The sequence below is a fragment of the Kogia breviceps genome, chromosome 12 (genome assembly GCF_026419965.1).
Source record: "Kogia breviceps isolate mKogBre1 chromosome 12, mKogBre1 haplotype 1, whole genome shotgun sequence".
In the NCBI taxonomy this organism is placed as follows: Eukaryota; Metazoa; Chordata; class Mammalia; order Artiodactyla; family Physeteridae; genus Kogia; species Kogia breviceps.
The window spans coordinates 4204511-4225311 of NC_081321.1; the positions used below are offsets into that span (position 1 = coordinate 4204511).

Genomic DNA, 20801 nt, shown 5'->3' on the forward strand with positions numbered 1-20801 from the left:
TTCAAATAAAAAAAAAAAATTTCTCTCTTTAAAGGAAACACAAGCTAGAGTGATCAGAAATCCAGTATTGATTAAAATTTTTTCCTTGTTTTCAATAATTCTGTCTGAATTAGGCAAAATTGCTGAGTTCATTTGTGTATGGAAAAAACCTTGACTATTTTTTAAATTCCGAAATTTTTCAACTTTGCTCTCTCTAGATTTTCCCAGTGCTCCCCTTCCATAATTCCTCCCATAATTCCTTTTATTCTCATATTTCGATGTACTTTTGTGTAGTAATACAAAAAGGAAAAGCTAAGAGAAGCTGAGATAAATTTTATTTTTTTAAAAGAAGAAAGGAAAAAGGTGGGGTTACATTTTTATAAATATCCATAAATATAGAGCGATAGGCAAAAATCTTCCAAATAAATAAATAAATATTGCCACGTGCTAAGTGACATGAGACATTGTGAGGCTCTCTTAGCTCTGCCAGAGAGAAAACCCCAATGAACCAGTTTTCTGCCAAAGTCCTTTCCATTTAGGTTTCCAGTAGCTTTTATACACTCTAATATCTCGAAGAGAAAATGAAAACTATAAAGAAAATAGTTGCCATGCACTGCTATATAGTTACTATACATAGTCCGAGTGTTCTGAAATAGGAACTCATCCTTCAAGATCAGCCTAAAACCATAGGTGAGAGCAGCTGGCCAATGTTTCTCTCATCAGTAAAAGAATGGATCAGTTTCTAAGGCTGGGTGTGTGACGGCAGCAGGGGGAGGAGGTGACTGGCAGGGAGCTGCTGTTCACATCCCCTCTGCTTTGTTCATTTTCTGCTCTTCAGGTGGCCATTGAAATAGAGGTAGGAAATGGGGCCCCTGAGGAAGATGAAGTCATGATGTCTCCCCCCCGCCTGGTGCTCAGCCGTTCTGTAAGTGAGGGTTGGTTTTCCTCGGGGTAGTGCTGGGGCTCCTGCGACTGAAAGCTGTCTTCATTTGGTGCCCCCAGAACGTCCAGGTGGAGTAGGACCCAGACATGCCCGCCTAGGAGTGTTTTAGCTAAGCCTCTAGCCACGGCTGCAGGGCCGGTTGCGGTCATGGTGAAGAGCTGACAGTGCTGGCTTTTCCTGACTCCTACACTGTGATCCCTGGTGGTTGGACCTCTTTCCCCGGAGTCCCCGATGCCACTTCACAAAAGGACACAATTGGCACAAAAACCCAACCCAGAGCAGCCCCGTTGTCACAAGGCCCCTCCTTGCCACGTTTGTCTAATTCATCCAGAGTGGTTCACCACTCAACCTGAGAGCAGAGGCTTAATTAAGGGCCTCTTGGGAGAGTCTGAATTTATTTCCATTTTGAGAAACAAATCCTAGCAGGGTAGATTTTCGGGAGCCAAGACCAAAACCCCTCAGGCCCAGTTCACTCAAGCCAAAGGTGGGGGCCAAGAGGCAGGGGCCACGTGGGCAGCGCAAGGTCACTCTGGGCGGGGCTTTGGCTGCACAGAGGGACAGAGCGGGGCAAGGGGCCATCCTGTAAGGAGCTCGTGTCTCTGGCTTGATCCCTGCTCCGTCCTCCGGTTGGTCACTCTGGCTAAGTTTTGACCAGCCTACCCCCAGTCTTGTTGACGGCCCTCCTCCAGAGATGCTTAAGGAAGAACGAAGGCTTGAGGTTAGGATTCTTCATGGGTTTTGCTCAGTGGAGCTGTTAATCCCCCGGGTCAAGGCTGCAAACTCAACCCCTGCCAACAGGGTCCAGGCAGATGGCACCAAGCAGGGGGCGGTGGAGAAGCCGCTGGCTTGGGCTCCCCGCTTCACCTCCCGGCCGGTCAACTCGCTCAGCCCCCGTTCTTAATGCGAGACCGATGGAGAGGAGAGGAGAGGGAAGAGGAAGGGCTGGGGGCGAGGGAACCCCTTCTCTCCCCAAGGGAGCGCGTCGGGAGGAAGGCGAGGGGCTCCAGCCCTCCGGCCTCCAAGGGCAATCCCCCGGGGACCTCCCGCTGAGGGAGGCAGGGGAGCCGGTTCGCCCCACCTCCAGCCCGCGCGCCCCAGACGGTCCGGCTTTCCGAGTTGGGCCGCCCTAAGCGAAGCTGGGGAAGCGCCGGCAGCGCTCGGCGCCCCCCGGCCCGGCGCGCGCGTCCAGCCGGTGGCCGCGGAGCACCCCGAGCGGGTCGCTGGCCGCAGGGCCGCTGTCCTCGGCGCTGGGCCGCTCCTGGGAGCAGGAGGCGGGCGCGGGCGTGGCGCGGGCGCGCGGCTTGAGCACGCTCAGCGGGTCCCCGCCGTCGTGCGCGCTGCGCGTGTGGCGCCGGGGCCGCGCGGTGGCGAAGTAGGGCAGCGGGATCTCGTTCCTGCGCGACAGGAACTGCGCGTACGGGGGCGGGTTGGTGCCCGGCAGGAAGGCCCGCTTGGCCCGACCCAGGCTGACGAGGAAGCGGTGCTGCGGCGAGTGGTACACGTCGTAGCCGTTCTCCAGCGTCCGCTGCCGGAACCTGCAGCTCTCGGGGCTGAAGTGATGCTGCAAGCGGGGCGGGGCGACCGGGTGAGGCCGAAGCCCTCGGGGTGGGGGGGTGGGGCTGGACGGGACCAGCTCCGCCCCGGGACCCCGAGCCTCCCACCCCCTCTACTCGGGCCTTGCCTTTAACCCCGTCGTGCCCTGCTGAGCAAAAATGATTTCCACTCATTTCCAAACGGCGGTTATAACGACTGGCAGGTGGCGACAGCCTTGGGGACCTCGCGGCCCCGCCTGGGGACCCGCCGCCGCCACTTGGCCGCCTGGAGCCGGGCTGCACGGAGCCGGCGCCTCGGTCTGCTTTCTGGACGGAGGCCTGCCCTCTCTCTGCCGTTTGTTTTTGGCTCAGAGGTGGCTTCGGTCTGTCTCCTCACCTGGGCAAAGGTGGGCTGGGGTTTGTAGGGCCACACATAAGTGAGGAGACTCCCCCTCGGAGGCAGAACCGAGTTTGGGAGTTAGGGACATGAACTTCATCACCAGGTGACCTACGTGAGCCCTCACTCAGCCACCAACTGGTGCTGCGTTTTGCTGAGTGCCTGCTGTAGGGCCTTTACGTAGCATGTCCTTTAATCCTCAAAAGTCCACGGAGTAAGTATTTTACAGATGAGGAGGACTCTGTCTATGCCTCTATGCAGTCAACAGGTATTTATGTACTTATTTATCTATATTTGTCTGCTCTGGGCCAGATACTATGATGGGTGCTGAGAAACAGCAGTAAGTAAAACAGAAAGTAATTGCTCTCTTGGAATTTCTGGTGGGAGGAGCTTCTGAGATCACAGCCCTGCTTCTGTCCAGTGCCCCCGTGCTCTGGAATATACTGCGCCCTGTAGTTTGGGAAAGCCCCTGCTCACCAATCCAAAAGACCAGCCATCACAGCTGGGGGGCCGAGGGAGTTCGTTACCGATCTTGATCTGGGGGACCCCCACAGGGCACATGGTCCATCCCACTTGACTTTTTCCAGGTGAGCGAACTGAAGGTGAGAGAAATAGGGGACTTGCCCAAGGTCAAGGATGTCTAGTAACAAGATCATGAGACCCCAGTGGCTTCTCACCCTTTCTTTCTAATGGACTTTCCAACATGAACGTATGTGACTTGAGCACCTGGGCTGCAGACAAGGTGCTGTGCTAGTTAAAAAATGGGGACCAGAGAGCAGGTCGGACTGGCGACCGAGAGCCCAGATGCTCCAAAGCCAGATGGCCCGGGTTCAGACCTCAGCTGTATAAACCTGAGCATTTGATACTTAGATGGAAAAAAAGTACTCAGTTGAAACCATCACCAAGGTAATCTGCAAGTGGAGTCTTTAAGCTATAAAATTCTACATTTTGCCAGAACAATGAGATAATTATTTGCAAATAATTATCTAGCACAAAAAGAAACTCACAGATCCAAAAATGTTGCCTCTGAAGTCCATGCAGAGATACCTCCTGCTCATCACCCCCGTTATCACCACGAAGCCCGCTTCCTCAGATCTGATCATCAGGGCACCTATGGAGAAAATCATTCAGGTCAAAACCTGGCTTCACATCCGGCCCGTAGCCTACCTCCAAGGATCCTCCCTTGATTGATCTAAAGGGTGCTGATGATTTCACAGAAGCCTCCTCTTGTCCGTGTCCAGCCTCTTTCTTCTGACTTCCCCTCCCCGTGCACCCCCCCCCACCCCCACCCCCCCTCCGCCTTGCCTCCTGCCTGCAAGAAGCACCCTGAACTCCCAGCTTTCTTCCACCTGTGCCGACACGTTTCTCTCTCTGCTTGGACTCTCTTTATTTTCCCCTTTGCCTCGCTCATACTTCTTTTTTTTTTTTTTTTAACATCTTTATTGGAGTATAACTGTTTTACAACGGTGTGTTAGTTTCTGCTCTACAGCAAAGTGAATCAGTTATACATGTACACCTGTCCCCATAGGCTCATACTTCTTAATGTTTGTGGTGGTGGTCGCGTCCTCCCAAGACTTATGCTTCTGTGATTTTTAAATCTATGCCCAAATCTGTCAAGCATCCAGCCTGATCCCCCACCCAGGTAGCCGTGCAGGAGTCAGTGATAACAGCAGTCAGCACCCTTTGTGTGTCAAGAACTGTATTCGGATGTATCTTCTCCCCCCTTTGCTTATCGAGGTCACTCATGCTTCAAGGCCAGGGTCACATGTCACTGTTTTATGGAGACTTTCCTAATCTCCCTAATCAGAATGACCTGTTCTTGCTTCTCAGCAGCTCCGCCTCTCTCAGAGCGTGTGTCTCCTCACCTGCTTTCATAAGTGCACATGTCTAGTGCCTCCCTGGAGTGAGCCGCTTAGAAGCAGATGGTTTATGTTGCCGTGTCGAGTGGATCCTGGGATGCAGGGGAGTACTGCTCGCTTCTTCATGGCTGTTCTTGGTCCTTTTCTCACTTGGTGGTGCCCCCCAGGTGCAGCCCCTCTCAAAAACTAGCCCTGGACAAAGGTCTGAAACCCATTCACACCACCTACACCCTGAGAAACTGACAACAGCTTTAAGTGTGACGACCCCCATGGCGGGGGGGTGGGGGTGCGATTCTAACAAGTACCGGTGAGGAGTTAAATAAATAACGTTTCTGTTTTGTAGCAAGGGTACCATGAGACCATGAAAGGTGTGATATGAGTGCTAACTCAGCAAGACTTCCTCCCCAGATGCTGTTTAATTACCTGACATTTTCTACTAGAATCATCTCTGTAGGTCTCGGGGCCTCTTCCCTTTGCCGACCACAGAATTTCCCCACACGTCTCATTTGGCCTCACAGTTCCCAGGGAGGTAGCCCAGGCAGGGGGTCGAGTCTTCTAGAAATGCAGCCTGGAGAGGGTGGAAACGCCAGGCATCTGTGCCCGGTAAGTGATGGCGCCTCATGGGGTGACTTATAGCCCAGATCTACCCCACGTAGGCTCAGGACAAAGCCCTCCAAAGAGAGCGGCAGGCGGTACTAGGCGCTAGCCGAGCACAGAGAAGTCAGGATGGTGTGGGGCAGAGGCCATGAGGCTGGGAGCAAGCCCAGGCAGAGGGCCAAAGAGGAGAGGTCACTGCTTTCCAAGTCTGGCTAAGGATTAGGCTTGAGGGAAGCTTCTGGAAGTGGGGTGGGGAATGGGAGGTGCGGAGGATATTAAATGCTCCATAACGGGGTCTGCCTGTGAGTCTCAGATCTATGGTTAATGTTGAGAGAAGGCCTGAGAGAGACATAAGGAACATGTAAGAAACTGTTTCTAGCCTGATGAATTTTCAGTCTACTTGGGGGAAAAAAAAAATTACACTTCGTAACTGTTTTTGAGATGTTGCACTCCGAGTATTTGACACATTTTAAACTCTCAAAATAGCTGCTATGGGACTTCCCTGGAGGTCCAGTGGTTAAGACTCTGGGCTTCCACTGCGGGGGGTGAAGGTTCAATCCCTGGTGGGGGAACTAAGATCACACATGCCAAGGGTCGCGGCCAAAAATAAATAAATAAGAAAAGAATCACCCCCCCCAAAAAAACCCCCCACAAGACCAGCTATGTTGTTAATGTCACCAGTATTAATATTGGAAGTAGCAGCCTCCCAATTTAAATCATGAGGAAACCAAGGCAAGATTCAAACTCAGGAAACTCAGGTCAGCGACCCTAACATCTTCTGCCCACAACGCTGGAGCTCGTCTCCAGCTGACATCACGATAAGCCTCAGAAGATGAAATCAAGGGCCGAAATCCAGGCCACGGCCATGAGGTCCCCAGGTCACGGTACCCCCGAGGGGGTCAGGGGAGAGGTGCTGAGCCAGGAGCCTGGAGCTGGAGCGCTAAGATTCTGGCCCCTCTTATGCCCTGTCCCAACTCTGTAGCCTGGGGCAAGTCACCCCTCGCACCTCAGTGTCCTCGGCTGGGGAGAGAGAAGAATCACAGCTGTCCTGCCTGCTTCCCAGGGTTGCAGCTAGGATCAAAGGGGATATGACGCTGTAAAAAAGCACCTTGGAAACGCTGAGCAGGTGGAGGCCCTGTGGAGGACGGCTGGCCTGCCCCCGCCGGTGAGCCCGCAGCCTGCCAGCTGCCAGCCGATGCCCGGCTCCCTGTGAGCGGTGTGCGTCGTCTCCAGGGCCAGTGAGGACAGAAGACAGCCTGCAGGGGGGACCGGGAGCTGCTGCCGTGAGGACGCACAGGCTTGAATCAAACCCACAGGAGCCGATGCAAACGTCCAGCAAATGGCAGAGCCGATCGCCCTGCCTGTGCAGGTGACTGAGGCCGGTCTGCACCGACCCAAGGGCGGCGTTTGGCAGAAGGAAGGCACAAACCGCTGGCTGCGGGGACCACAGCTGTTGGAGCCCAGCGGGTGTAAAGGACATTTCCTTTCGTGATGCTGTGTCTGTGCACGTGATACAGAAGAAGCACGGGACCCGGGTCCAGGTCTCACCTAGGCCATGTACCGCCTACGTGACCACAGGCCGGTTATCTGAGTTCTTGAACCTCTCTTTTCCCATATGGAGTAGAATCGTTTACTTCCTTTGGTCGTCTCCGGGGTGTAAGGAGATAATATCTTTATCTGCTGTAAACCCACTTTCTAAATGCCGGTGATTACTAGTACCCCTTTGCCTCCATCTCTGCTATAAAAGTAGAAAATTATCTGCCCTATTCTAGTCTCGTGGTCAATAAATGATAAATAAGATGATGGATATAAAGGACTTTGAGCCCCCCCAAAAAAGATAACAGTCTGAAGGCTTAAAGAGCCCAAGGACAGTCCAGCTTCAAGTAAAGAAGGGGACAGTGGGGAGGGCAGAGGAGGTGAAGAGACCAGGATCCAGGGAGTAACACTAACCAGGGGTAACAAGCATCTCTTGGCTGCTGTTGCCACAAAGTGGGGCTCGTGGAGAGTGGGAGGGCAGCTTTGCTCATAGGAGGAAGGAGACAGACATTGGAGACACACTCCCTGGCCTCAGCTGCAAAAGTCACGAGCGTATAGAATCTTGTAGGCAGATAATTTCACAACGATCAACAAATCAAAGATGGGTTGAGACCTCAACTATTAATCAAGAATTTAGTAAAGCACAGTAATCAAGTGAACCACATTTCACTGGAAATCTGTAATTAATTAGGAGGGGAAAAAACACTCCACACCTTTCCATCAATGTAAAACCGTTGCTTTGCGTTCCTTGGGGAGGTCATTACTAATCCTTCTCCAGCCTGTTACTTAGTTGTCCTACATAGCTATAGGCATCAGTGTTTCTTCTTTCCTTTTTAGGTAACTTTTTGATCTTAGTGTGTATATCTGTCTCTCTCTCTCTCTCTCTCTCTCTCTATATATATATATATATATATATATATATATATATATATATATATATATATATATATATATATATATAAAATGCACATGATAACTGATCTGAATAGTATAAATGTTATATAAACTAGCAAAAGCGTCTCTCTCCCGCCCCTAACTCAGTCCCTTCCCAGGTTCCTTAATTGCCAGAGACACAAGGCTTAGTAGGTTCTTTATATGACAAAACAAAATCACATTTCTGTAAAAAAAAAAAAAAAAAATCTGAAATCAGTTCAATTCACTTTGCTTCCTCTCAGTCATTTCAATTCATCCCAGCTAGTGCTCTGTGCCTTCTCGTGGCCTGAGGTTGGTGGATATAAGAGGGAAAATTCTGTGATTCATGCTGCAAACTCAGTGGGCTGAGCCCTACCCCCTCCGGGCGCCATGCCCAGCCCTCTCCTTTCCCCACCCCGGCCGTGTTTTTGGAGGCTTCCTTTCATCAAAAGGATTCTGTGATTATAGAGAAATTTTATAAGCATTCTCTAATTATCTGCAGCCCTTTCCATGTAGGGGAATCAAAATAATTTACCATAATCTACTGTCCTGCATTTGAAATCACCTCTCATCTTGAAGTGAGGGAGAACTTCCACAAGAGGACAAAACTGTGTTTCCTCAAAGCTGATCATAAGCTGGGACACGCGAAAGTTGAAAACCTGGAGGTGCGTGAAGGGCTGGTCTTCTTTTGAAGCCACAGAGCTTTTCATGATGTCAGACACGTTGTAGGTTCTGCTAAATATCCATTGAATAAAACGAGTGATACTTTGGGTGCATCAACTGTGTCCCGATTTATTTCAGATTTTTTGCCATGGGACTCAAACTTGGCTTCCAAGATGTTGACTCCTGAATCCTACTGTGTTCCCCTGAGTTCTGGAACCTGTTTGGTATTTGGGGAGAACTTCCTCCTTTCTTTCACCTCCTGTCACCATCCACTGAGCACCTGAAGAGGTCTGAACTCTTGGCTTTGCACATGCATCTCTCTCACTACCAGGTTTAAGGTCCTTTGCCTCTTAGCAGAATGAATGTCTTGCATATAGCAAGGCCACAGCAAAATTACGGAATAATTTAGTGCAACAATAAAGGGCAAGTCATTATTCCTGTAAGAAATTGTCTTTAATTAAACGGAGACTGTGCTTACTCTTTCCTTCCTCTGATTGGATCTTTTTTTTTTTTTTTTGCGGTACGCTGGCCTCTCACCGCTGTGGCCTCTCCCACCGCGGAGCACAGGCTCCAGACGCGCAGGCGCAGCGGCCGCGGCTCACGGGCCCAGCCGCTCCGCGGCACGTGGGATCCTCCCGGACCGGGGCACGAACCCGTGTCCCCTGCATCAGCAGGCGGACTCCCAACCACTGCGCCACCAGGGAAGCCCGGGTGGATCTATTTTGAATCAGTTGGCATTTTTCTGGATCCTTAATTTTTACAGGTTCTCCTAAAATAGAAGAGCTTGTCTTTGTCAATATCGGTCATCCTCCCACACCCCATTATTCCTTCTGGGGACGTGGGAAGCACAGCTAATTGATTGACTATTGCGGACTGTGGTCCAACTTTCCACAGACCTAATCTTTAAAAACATTCTCGTTGTCTCATGTTTTCAGTGAGCTCCCAGCCAGATTAATTTGATAATAAGTGGCCCTTTCAGCAACACAGAGGAGACTCCCCAGCTCGTAGCCTAGCATCCTGGGTTCCACTGAAGCCCCTGGTAAGCTTGTTGGATGAGAAGTGTGCATGTACGCGTGGGTGGATGCACTGGGTCAGACTCATCAAGACAGGATTCCTGGACAGTCTAGTCTTTAATACATTTTCCCTGAGAACTTTTATAAGGCCAGCATACTAGAAGCTCTGAGTTGGAAAGAGCCTCTGGGTTTATCTATTCCAAGCCCTGGTCTGGTACAGAAATCTTCACAACCTCTACCGTTAACCGAGTCCGAAGTGCATATGAGCCAAATCTCAGTGTCTACTGACCAATCTGACTTCTTTTCCTCCCAGCCTCCTTGCCTGTCTTTCGTACGTTTTTTGACGCTTTGCACAGGGCACAGAGAAAGTGGCTGCTATTGTGGGGAGATGGATTTTAGTTAAGATGGAAATTATTCTTGTTGGGAGAAACCAATACACACGAATCGGGGAGGTGGCAGAATCTTCTCCCAAGGTTTAAACGCACGCGCACACACACATACGCTCACGGATCCTGGGCGAGAAGCTAGGAGGCTGGATTAGCCCTCTGGCCCAGCCAAGGCCTCCCCAAGTCCCTGCAGGTGGAGGCACAGAGCAGTCCCCCTTCTTCCCAGCCTAGATGGAGCCCCAACTTACTGTAGATGGTCTGTTGGGGTGAGCCATCCACGTGGCCGTCCCTGTGGATCTGCAGGTGGTAGCTGTTCCTGGCCGTGGCCGTGTACAGGTGGGTCAGGCCGCCCCAGCTGGAGCCCAGCAGCGGGGAGGTGTTGGGATAGGCGTGGACCGCACAGCCCAGGGTGCAGACCCAGAGGCCCAGGCAGGCCCCCAGCATCTCGGCTCTCTGAATGGCTGGTGTGGAGTCTGAAACCCGACCCTGGCTCTGCGCCTGGCCTCCCTGGCCTGTTTCTCCTCTTCCTTGCTGGTTTCTGGCCTGAGGCTTCTAGGCTGCATTCCCTCCTTTTTTCCCTCGGACTTTTAAAGGGTAGCAGTGTGACATCAAACAGGAAAAACTCCACCGTCCACATCCTCTGTGTTGTAATCAGCCCATTTGAAGAGAATACAGGGATCTCTGAGGCTCACGGAAGGCACGTCGGTTCCAGACACACTCACACACACGCACGCACACACACCCCTCAATTTCAAGCCAACGCTCCCAAAAGTGAATGATGTGTGGGCAAAAGTTATCTACGACACTGGGTTGTCTGCTGACCTGCCCCACTTCCGCCAGGAAATGCGAAGGCAGCCAGTGGTTCCGAAAAAATCCAGCTTCAGTCATGCAGCCAGCAGATGCCTGTGCAATTAATCTCCCATCAAATCCACTCATTTTGTTTTTCTCAGTCTTTTAAATTCCAATCAGGAACTAAGCACCCAGAGCTTTGTCTATGCACAGCCCTCAGTGGGTGTTTTGAGGGATACGGAAGGAATCCAGGTCAGTACCAGGCAGTGGCGTCCTCTGAGACCCCCTCTTCGTGAAGATATGGGAGACCGAGACAGAGGCACAAAAGCAAAGTTGCAACCTTGGGAGGGTTTCGAGACGGGAAGAAAGGAGAAAGGCCTCAGAGGCCCTGCTCCTTTGCGGAATGCCGAGGTTTGGTTGCTCGGTTTTCCTGATTTGAACCGCCAAGGGCAACTCCAAAGGTATTGTGGTCTCTCCAATCGCGTGGAGGTGAATTCAGAAACCTCACGAAGATGGCAAGTCTGCTGGCTAAGCACAGGGAGTGGAGCCCGGGAGGGTCCCGGGAGCAGAGCTGCAGGCCACGCGTCCCCACATTTAGTGTCTATGGGGGGCCTGGCTCCTGGGACTAGCTAGACGTGCCCTCCGATGTGGGGCGACAGCCCGGTCACGGGCCACCCCTGGGGGCCAAGCCACTGCACGCCTTTTGGTAGAACATACATGCGAGGGGACTGTTGCTCTTCCTACGTCCCCTCTACTGAGTGCGGAGCACATGCGGGCGACAGGCTAGAGATCAGGGCTGCTGGAAGAGGAGAGTGGTGTGACCCCTGGCCCAGGAGCTCCCAGCTAACGCAGGAGGCAGGGGCAAGTCAGCAGCCATCGCAGAAGGCACCGTGGGAAGGGTGGTCACACGCACACAGGCACAAAGAAGTGGCATTTGTTATCCTGCCCATATACACAGGTTTTGACGGTTTACAAAGCATTTTCGTGTGTATCTGCTCATCTGAACCTCACTGCCACTCTGTGAGGTAGACTCACCATATTTTAAGTTTATGCACGAAGAAATGGAACTCTTGGGGTTTACACGTCCAGAGTCACAAAGCAAGTAAACAGGGGAGCGGAGACAGGGTCTCCCGGTTCCCTAGGCTGCTCCCCCGATAATGATCTCGGAGACACCGGGCACTTATTGAATTTATGATGTGTTTTACTTGTAGTAACTCATTTACTTTTCCCAATAACCCCTTGGGAGGTGCAGTTACTTCCTCTGTGTAGACGAGGAGGCTGATGTAGACAGTTTAACTAACGCACCCAACGACGTGCAGCTCATACCGGGCGAGGCTGGATTTGAATCTGGGTGTCCTGAGCCCTCCACGTGTTGGGGCTGAAGCCACAAGCGCAGGAGAGACACAGGTCCAGGAGCAAAGGGGCGCGGTGCTCCGTGCCTGGACCCAGGATGCGTCTTTAAGACACAGGGTGCTGGCCCCCCAGGTTAGAGAGAAGATTTAGGACACTTCAATGCTGTGTGTGAGACAGCTTTCTTTAGTAACGGTCACAGAATGGTTCCTACATGTATTCACCACAGGATGCAAAGCAGAGCAAACGTATCCTCAAGGGGCCCACGATGCGAGTGAGCGGAGAAGACGTTGTTCCGTACCAGGCACCACGCGAGGGACGTTGGATGACCAGGACGGGTGCGACGTGCCAGAGCATCCAGAGGACGGACAGACCTCGGTGGTGGACACCGTGGTCAAGGCGGACTTGGGGGCAAAGGGGCTTGAGGGAGACTTGCAGGGTGGGTAAGAGAAGGGTTTCCCAGCAGCTGCCACCGTGCTGCAGGGGGCAGGGCAGGTGTCTTGAGAGAAGGATGTGGTCACGCGCTCTGGTCCCGGACTGGTTGGAGGTGGAACCTCCCTGGCCACTTCCGCGTGCCGTGTTAGGAGAGAGAACTGATGTGCCGGCCTACGTCACTTCCGAAGACTCCCCACCAACCCTGAATGCCTGGCAGGTGGGTCTGAAGGCAGAGGGCCGTCCAGGGGAGTGGGCTGATTTCGGGGAGAGGAAGGATCCCGCACCTGGTGAGAGTGCAGGAATTTGCAAGCATCTCAGAGTAATTCTTCGCACCTGAGATAAGGAAACATTGAGCTTGGCGGGAGGGATTTGCCCAATAGCAGGGATGGCAGACCTTCCAGCTCCGGGCTAGACTCCCTGCCGGGGGCTCCCAACCCAGCTGCCCGGGAGACCAACCCTAGCCGCCCCAGGACCATCCTTCGCCCTCTGCTGAACGAAGGTGAGACTCTTTGCACTTGTTTCCAAAGCTCCCCGAGAGATTGTAACCCCTAAGCCTGACTCTACAGTTCTTATCAAGGAACAGATCTTGCACCCCTCCTGTGCACTGGAGTCAATACACAGGGACCGAGCCACATCTCACTGTCCAACCCCTTCCAGGATTCCAGCCTAAGATGTACATGGGCTTCCCTGGGGAGTCCTAGCACGGAATGCGTGGGCCTTTCTGGGGGGGTCCTAGCACGGAATGCGTGGGCCTTTCTGGGGGGTCCTAGCACGGAATGCTAAGCCCGTACAGTGCTCTGAGCCTTGCAGTTGTGGCATCTCCTCAGAAGCTTCCGAGGGTGAGGATGACAGAGACCAGGGTAAGTGTGCTCCTTTGCTTGGCCCCTGGAGGGCATCAGCTGTCACTGCACAGGTCGGAGGACCTGGGAGCGTGTGACTTTGGGAGCCAGGTGTGAAACCCTGGTACCAGATGAGAACAGGAAGCTCAGGACAAGACCGGTGCCTTGTGGTTTTTGGATATCCCTGTCCGTGGATCCCATGTGGCTGCCTGGGATGCAGCAGGTGGGGACGCCTGCCCTGGTGGTGGGAGAATTTGCCCCGGGAGCTCTGCGGAGGACTTCCGGTCCAGACCCTGCCTGCACAGTCATAGAATCGAGGCTCTGAATATGGTCTGGGGACTAGACGAGTCTGTATTCCCACAAGTTCGTTCCTTCCCCTCATCCCCTGACTTTTTCTCAGAATCCTCTCTGAGAAGGTGCAGAGAATTCTCTCCCAAGGTCATATTCTCTCCATGTGAAGGTTTTCCACAATTTTCCAAAAAAAATGTTGTTTTGACTGTTGTTAAACTATGATGAAAAAAATTTCAAGGAATGTTGGTAAAAGAAAGACGGGGGAATGGGGCGGTGGTCTCAGGATGGGCCACATTGTTCTCTGCTCCGTTGGACTCTGTCTAAGGGCTCCGCCTGCAGATGGAGGTCTCGGCTCCCTCTATGCCCACTTCTTCATGATTCTGGCTCCATCATTTCAGCAGTGGTTTCCCTGGCATCTTGCCCATCCAATCCCTGGGGTCAGGCAGATGGATGTCTAAGCCTCCAGGATGAATGGTCATAGGGGAAGAGCTACAGCCTTCCTGAAAATGCCACCCTGCGTCTTGTTCTCCTGACAATTAAAGCTCCATTCCTAATATCTAGTCCTATTCTCTCTTCCTCGAAGGCATCCAATCAGCCCCCACATAACTGTTTATGGAAAGCCTATTTTATGGCTAGTGCTTTGCAAAAAGTCTTTAGGGAAAAAGCCTAAGAATGAAAAAGCACAGTCCTCCTCTTCAAGGCGCGGACGATGTTCTGGGCAGAAGACCGTTTGCTTCTGTCTGGCGCTTCCCGACCTACGATGCACACACCCCCCCAGCATCCCATCTGATGTCCTGACAGTCCTGTGAGGAGGGCTCGCAGGTCACTTCAAGAACTTCACTACTCAAAACTACAATGAGGTGGCACCTCACACCGGTCAGAATGGCCATCATTAAAAAGCCTACAAATAATAAGTGCTGGAGAGGGTGTGGAGAAAAGCGGACCCTCTTGCACTGTTGGTGGGAATGTAAATTGATACAGCCACTGTGGAGAACAGTATGGAGGTTCCTCAAGAAACTAAAAATAGAGCGACCACATGATCCTGCAATCCCACTCCTGGGCATATACCCTGAGAAAACTACAATTCAAAAAGATACATGCACCCCAACGTTCACAGCAGCACTATTCACAATAGCCAGGACATGGAAGCAACCCAAATGTCCATCTACATTTTAATGAATGGATAAAGAAGATGCGGTACATATATGCAATGGAATACTCCTCAGCCGCACGAAAGAATGAAGTGATGCCATTTGCAGCAACGTGGATGGACCTAGAGATTCTCATACTAAGTGAAGTAAGTCAGACAGAGAAAGACAAATATCGTAGGATATCACTTATATGTGGAATCTCAAGTATAACAGAAATGAACTTGGCGGGAGGGGCTCTGCTAGACGGTGACCGAGAGGAAGCTGTCGAGAGAACGTGGGAGGGGGAGTGGCTGGAGGTGAGGAGAAGCAGGAGATGGAGGTCTTCCTAGGACAAGAGCATCTCTTGGGAGCAAACGCTTTAGCGGCAGGACCAGCCCCGCAAGTGTACCGTGCGCGCACTGCACCCTGTTGTCTGCGGCTGGTGGTACTCGGCCACCGACTGTCTGAGACAGTGAGGGCGCCTGCGCACTGGGAGGACACCCAGAGCCAAGAGCTGGAGGGCAGGGGGATTTCAGGGCAGTGAAACTGTTCTGTCGGAGACCGTGATGATGGAAGTGCAATGTGGTGCGTTTGTCAAAACCCACAGAACTCACGACGCCCTGTGGACCCTCGCGTAAACTCTGGACCTGCGTTAATCGTCACGCGTCACTATTGCTTCATCGACTGTGACAAACGTACCACTTAATGCAAGATGCCGGTAGCAGAGGAAACTGTGTGTAGGGTGGGAAAGGGGGTATGTGGGAACGCTCTGCTGTCTGCTCAAGTTTTTTGTTAACTTATAACTGCTCTAAAAAAGAAAGTATATTCAAAAGAATGAGAACAAAATTCAGCCATGGTGTTTGCCTGAAGCAGTGTCAAAATGTAATCGCTACCTGAAACAATCCGTTCCAGGGTCAGAGAAACGAAACGCGCCAGAACAGCGTCTATCTCCCTGCGTACACTAGTTACCTTTGGTTCCTTTAGATAAGACGCGAGCAGATCCCTTACCCGGCCCCGTCGTGTGTATCGGCTTCCCCGTCAAAGGCAACCTGTTTCTTCTGAAATCTGTGCGTGCGAACTGAGGGGCCACGTCCTCCCTCTGGCCTGTTTCCCCATCTGTATACGGGGGAGGTGGTGGATGGCGAAGGAAATAGGCTCTGAAGTCCTGGATGTCTGAGTCTGAGAGTTTCTCTGAGGGTCGCACACTGTCTTGTCCCCCGACCCCCTCCTGCATCGTTTGCTTTATCACCTGCTACCCTTGGCCTGGTCGCCTGGGAGTTGCCCACCTGTAGACAGTGACTGGGATCGTTTGCATTCTCTGCTGGTGGCCTTGTTTCTCTCCCACTGCTTTGCTTATAATGTCCACAGGGGGTGAGCGGTCAGCTCAGGCAAGGCAGACGCCTTTAATCTCTATTTTATTTATTATTTCCTCTCTGAGCTGTATTATTTAGTTTTTTACATTACAGATTCTATTCCACCTCCCACGATCGGTCTGTTCAAATTATCTATCTCTTCGTGATTCAATTTGGTGGGCTGTATGTTTCTAGCAACTTGTCCATTCCTTCTAGGTTGTCGAATTTGTTGACGTATAATTGTTCCTAGTATTCCCTGATGGTTTCTTGTATATCTGTGGTATCAGTTGTTATGTCTCCTTTTTCATTTCTTATATTGTTTATTTGGGTTCTCTCTCTTTTCTCGGTGAGCCTGGCCAGAGGTTTGTCAATCTTGTTTATCCTTTCAAAGAACCCAGCTCTTGGTTTTGTTGATTTTTTTCTATTGTTTTTTTAAATCTCTATTTTATTTATTTCCTCTCTGATCTCTATTATTTAGCTTTTTAATTACAGATTCTACAGATGCCTCTAATCTAATATTTAATATCACACATAGGACTGTGTTTTTTTTATAATTTAATATTGTAGGTCACTATTATAATAGATGTACTCAAAAGGAAATCCAAATATATAAATAAAACCCTCATTATACATTCCCCAGTGAAATACAGGGGCTTCTGTAATATCACAGAATCCATGCCTCTGCTGTCTCTCCTTTGGTGCCAGAACAAAGCTTATGCTGCAGGACAAAGAGGGGCTAAAGCCCTGCAGATGCCCTCGCTGGGGACCCCGGGTAAGGGAAGGTCACAGAAGAGCTTGACAGCAGAGGATATAGAATGAGCAGTGGCTGCAGCCTCAAGTCCCCTTTCCTCCCCTGCGTCTTCCCCCGCCTCTTTTCCGCTAACACCCTTCTTACTGGAAACCCTCCCCTGGCCTCCACCACTACAGCTCGGGGGAGATAAGACGACGCTGTGTGTCCCAGGCTGCGGGAGTGATTTCACAGAGGGTTCACGTTGGGTGAAAAGAACAGGGCTGTGCTGGTTCCATCCAGAGTAAAGCCAGAGACTTAGGTCAGACTTGCTGGGGAAGCACGGGGCTGGGGATGGAGGAACCGGCGACACAGCTTTTGAATAAGGATTCTCAGTGTGAAGTTTATCAGTCTGTACCTCCCACACCTCCACCAACCAATCGCACTTTTTTTTTTTTAAAGAAGTTTATAATTCGAAGTGGAGCTTTTCTGAGCCGTGCATCCTGTAGGTCTCCAGGGGTAGCAGGTGTGCAGGGCCGTTGACTCTTGGCTGCAGTGGCGGGGACCTAGGGGGATGGGCGTTCAGTGTGTCGACAGATGTCACCGTCTATGTCGGCCACCACGTGACAATTGGGAAGCCCCGTTCCAAGGTCATCAGGTGTGACCTTGCTCCAGGTATAAAACAACCCCAGTGACAAAGTGCTTTCTCACACCTCCTTGGGCCCACGTGTAACCCCAGGGAGGAGGCCAGGGCAGTGTCACAGCAGGGGACGTTTCAGCGGCGTTCCCATGGTGATCTGAACGGAAGCCAGGACTGGTCCCCACGCCCCAAGTCTTGTGTAACAACAGAAGCCCCCCCTGACATTTACAAAGAACTTTCCTAACGGAATACTCTTCACAGAACCTTCTCACGTGCGTTCTCGGATCGGATCTTCCGTAACACCCCGTGGGAGAATCAGAATCCCATGTTATGTATGAAGCAACTGAGGATCAACCTGGGATCTGTGCGAGGTTCTACGCCCCGACTGTGGCGGAACAGGGAGTCAGACCCCCCCCGGCCGCCTTGCTTTGAATTCAGAGTTCCGCCAACGACAGCCCCCTTGTCCTGTGAACGTTCCTGTTTTCAGGGACTGAACGGCTGCGAGAGGGACGTGGAAGGCAAAGGACACCACCGGGGCAGAGCTGGAAGGACTTGGTACACCGGGAGCAAAAGCTCTACGGGGGGCACTTCGGATGTTTGTTCTCTTCTAGGTGGAGAAGAAGGAGCAGAGCCTAGAAGCCTCCGTGGCTCTGCCTGCTGGCCTTCGCCGGGCTACCGCCTTCTCCTAATACCCCACTCAGCTCCTTTGACCAGAACCAGAGAGAAGCCGGGGTTGCTTGTCAAGCTGGGATTGTGCTCAGGGAAGAGTAGTAGGAGATGCGGACTGCAGAGTCGCCGTGTGTGCGTGTGCGCGTGCGCTTGTGCGTGCGTGTGCGTGTGTGCGTGTGCGCACGCGCGCACAGCCTGCCTGACCTGATTGGTGCTCGAGGGCTGCCCATCGGAACCCAGCCCGCCCTCGCGGGATGCCTGGGCCTCGTCACGCAGCCCACGTCGGAGAGCAGACATCCTGGTGCCCACGCACCTCCTTGGAGCCTGTGACCAAGGCCAGCCTACCGTGTCTGGGATGCAGAACATCCGGACCCGTGTTATCTCGGGGTCCTGGGACTCCTTGGACACACTGCCCTGTCCCCTCCCCTCCCGGTGTACACGTGGCCTCTGCACACTTCTGCGAAGGCTATTTCTAGCCGAGGGGCTGGTGATTCAGTCCCAGCCTGTAAGGTCAGGTCGTCTGCGTGCTGCAGCTGGGACAGCCGGCCTGACACGTTGTGTGTTCAGCAGGAAGCAGGAAGCCGGGTCTTCCGGAGGCAGGCACCCCCTCAGGCTGCTGGACGTCACGGTTGCTGAGGCGCGGGGCTGGGGCAGACAGGATGCTCCGGCCCGCATGATGTGGACGGGGTGGGAGTCCGCAGGGAGAGGCGAGAACCTAGCCTCCTCGCACCTCCCGCCCTGCTCCACGCTCAGACCCCCGCTCCCTTTCCACGTGTGAATCACTTGTCCTCAGGGTGGCTTGGAGTAAGCAGAGTCCTGGGGCTGGACAGTTCGGGCCAGAAACGGAGCTCTACCGCGTCAAGCCACTTCCCTGCTCTGAGCCTCGGTTTCCTCACCTGTCAGAAAGGAGGTCATGCCTACTGTAGAGCACAGGGAACTCTGCTCAATATTATGTAACGACCTAAATGGGAAAAGAATTTGAAAAAGAATAGATACACGTATACGTATAACTGACTCACTGTGCTGTACACCTGAAACTAATACAACATTGTTCGTCAACTCTATTCCAATATAAAATAAAAAGTTAAAAAGAAAGGTCATAATTGTACCTGCCTCATTTAGATAGTCAACCCAATTTAATACTATGACATATGTGGTACTTAATTTCATGGGAAGGGGTCACATAGCCCCGCTTGGTAGATGGTAAACGTTTCTTGTTGTTAGGGTTCCTTTTCCAAACCCCAACCTCCTATTGCAGCTTCAGACGGTTCCCATGTGGCTCTCATCTGCTCTCAGAATTCCTCACAGGTGACCTTCAGAGCCATCGTCATTTCAGAGTTATTTCCAATACCTGGCACATGTTAGGAGATTATTAAGTATTTACTGAATGAAGCAATGAGTTCTTCCCTGAGCTTGATGTCATGGCAGGACACTGAAGTTGGAATGAAAACAAACACAAAGCAAAAACCTGGGTTCAAGTCCCGGCCTACTCCACGGCTAGTGGCATCACCACCCATGTCAGCGAGAGCATCCCATCTCGGGGTCCCCCACTCGTCTACCTGTCGGTGAGACCACGGCTCCTGCCCAGTTTTCTCCTGAGGGTGTAGGGACACATGGGCGAAGGGTGTGGCTCTGCTTTGGAAGTAGCTCCAGGCAGATTATTCTTTACCTCCAGTGATTTCTGATTCCCACTCCAGGGAGCCACATCTGTTCTGTCGAACCCAGTTTCATATTCCCATGCTCTCAACCAGCGCTGAGGTTTGCCTGAGCTGTTTCCTCTTCCTTCTCTTCCTCAAAGCACAGGGCTCCCTCCCTTCAGAATGGAGCCCACTCACCTCGTAAAGGAAGCCGTCCCCATCAGCCTTCCCCAGACACGAGGGCGTCAACCAATCATCACTCCAGCTCTCCCTGCACAGATGTGTTGAGTAGCACGTGGTCTTTTCCTTTGGCATGCTCTCGTATTTTTGAGGAATTCATCCATTCACCATGACTTTATGGCAGCCGTCAGGCACCTGTCACGCCCATGGTGCGAGACCACTTGATCTCATAATACACCATATTAACAAATTGAAGAATAAAAACCATATGATCATAGTAGATGCAGAAAAAGCTTTTGACAAAATTCAACACCCATTCATGACAAAAACTCTCCAGAAAGTGGGCATAGAGGGAACCTATCTCAACATAATAAAGGCCATATATGACAAACCCACAGAAAACATCATTCTCAGTGGTGAAAAACTGAAAGCATTTCCTCTAAGATCAGGAACAAGACAAGGATGTCCACTCTCACCACTATTATTCAACATAGTTTTGGAAGTCCTAGCCATGGCAATCAGAGAAGAAAAAGGAATAAAAGGAATACAAATTGGAAAAGAAGAAGTAAAACTGTCACTCTTGACAGATGACATGATACGATACATAGAGAATCCTCAAGATGCCACCAGAAAACTACTAGAGCTAATCAATGAATTTGGTAAAGTTGCAGGATACAAAATTAATGCACAGAAATCTCTTGCATTCCTATACACTAATGATGAAAAATCTTCAAGAGAAATTAAGGAAACACTCCCATTTACCATTGCAACAAAAAAAATAAAATACCTAGGAATAAACCTACCTAGGGAGACAAAAGACCTGTATGCAGAAAACTATAAGACACTGATGAAAGAAATTAAAGATGATACCAACAGATGGAGAGGTATACCATGTTCTTGGATTGGAAGAATCAACATTGTGAAAATGACTCTACTACCCAAAGC

At 51.5% G+C, this 20801-nt stretch overlaps 1 protein-coding gene across 1 annotated transcript; it reads right to left on the bottom strand.

The window, feature by feature from the left end:
• Positions 1-349: 349 nt before the first annotated feature.
• On the bottom strand, positions 350-10390 carry FGF23 (fibroblast growth factor 23). Its single transcript, XM_059081450.2, has 3 exons — positions 10066-10390; positions 3859-3962; positions 350-2483 (listed from the first exon to the last, which is right to left on the bottom strand). The coding sequence occupies exons 1-3, from the start codon at positions 10259-10261 to the stop codon at positions 2049-2051; spliced, it is 735 nt and encodes a 244-aa protein (XP_058937433.1). The 5' UTR covers positions 10262-10390; the 3' UTR covers positions 350-2048.
• Between the last annotated feature and the right edge of the window lie 10411 nt (positions 10391-20801).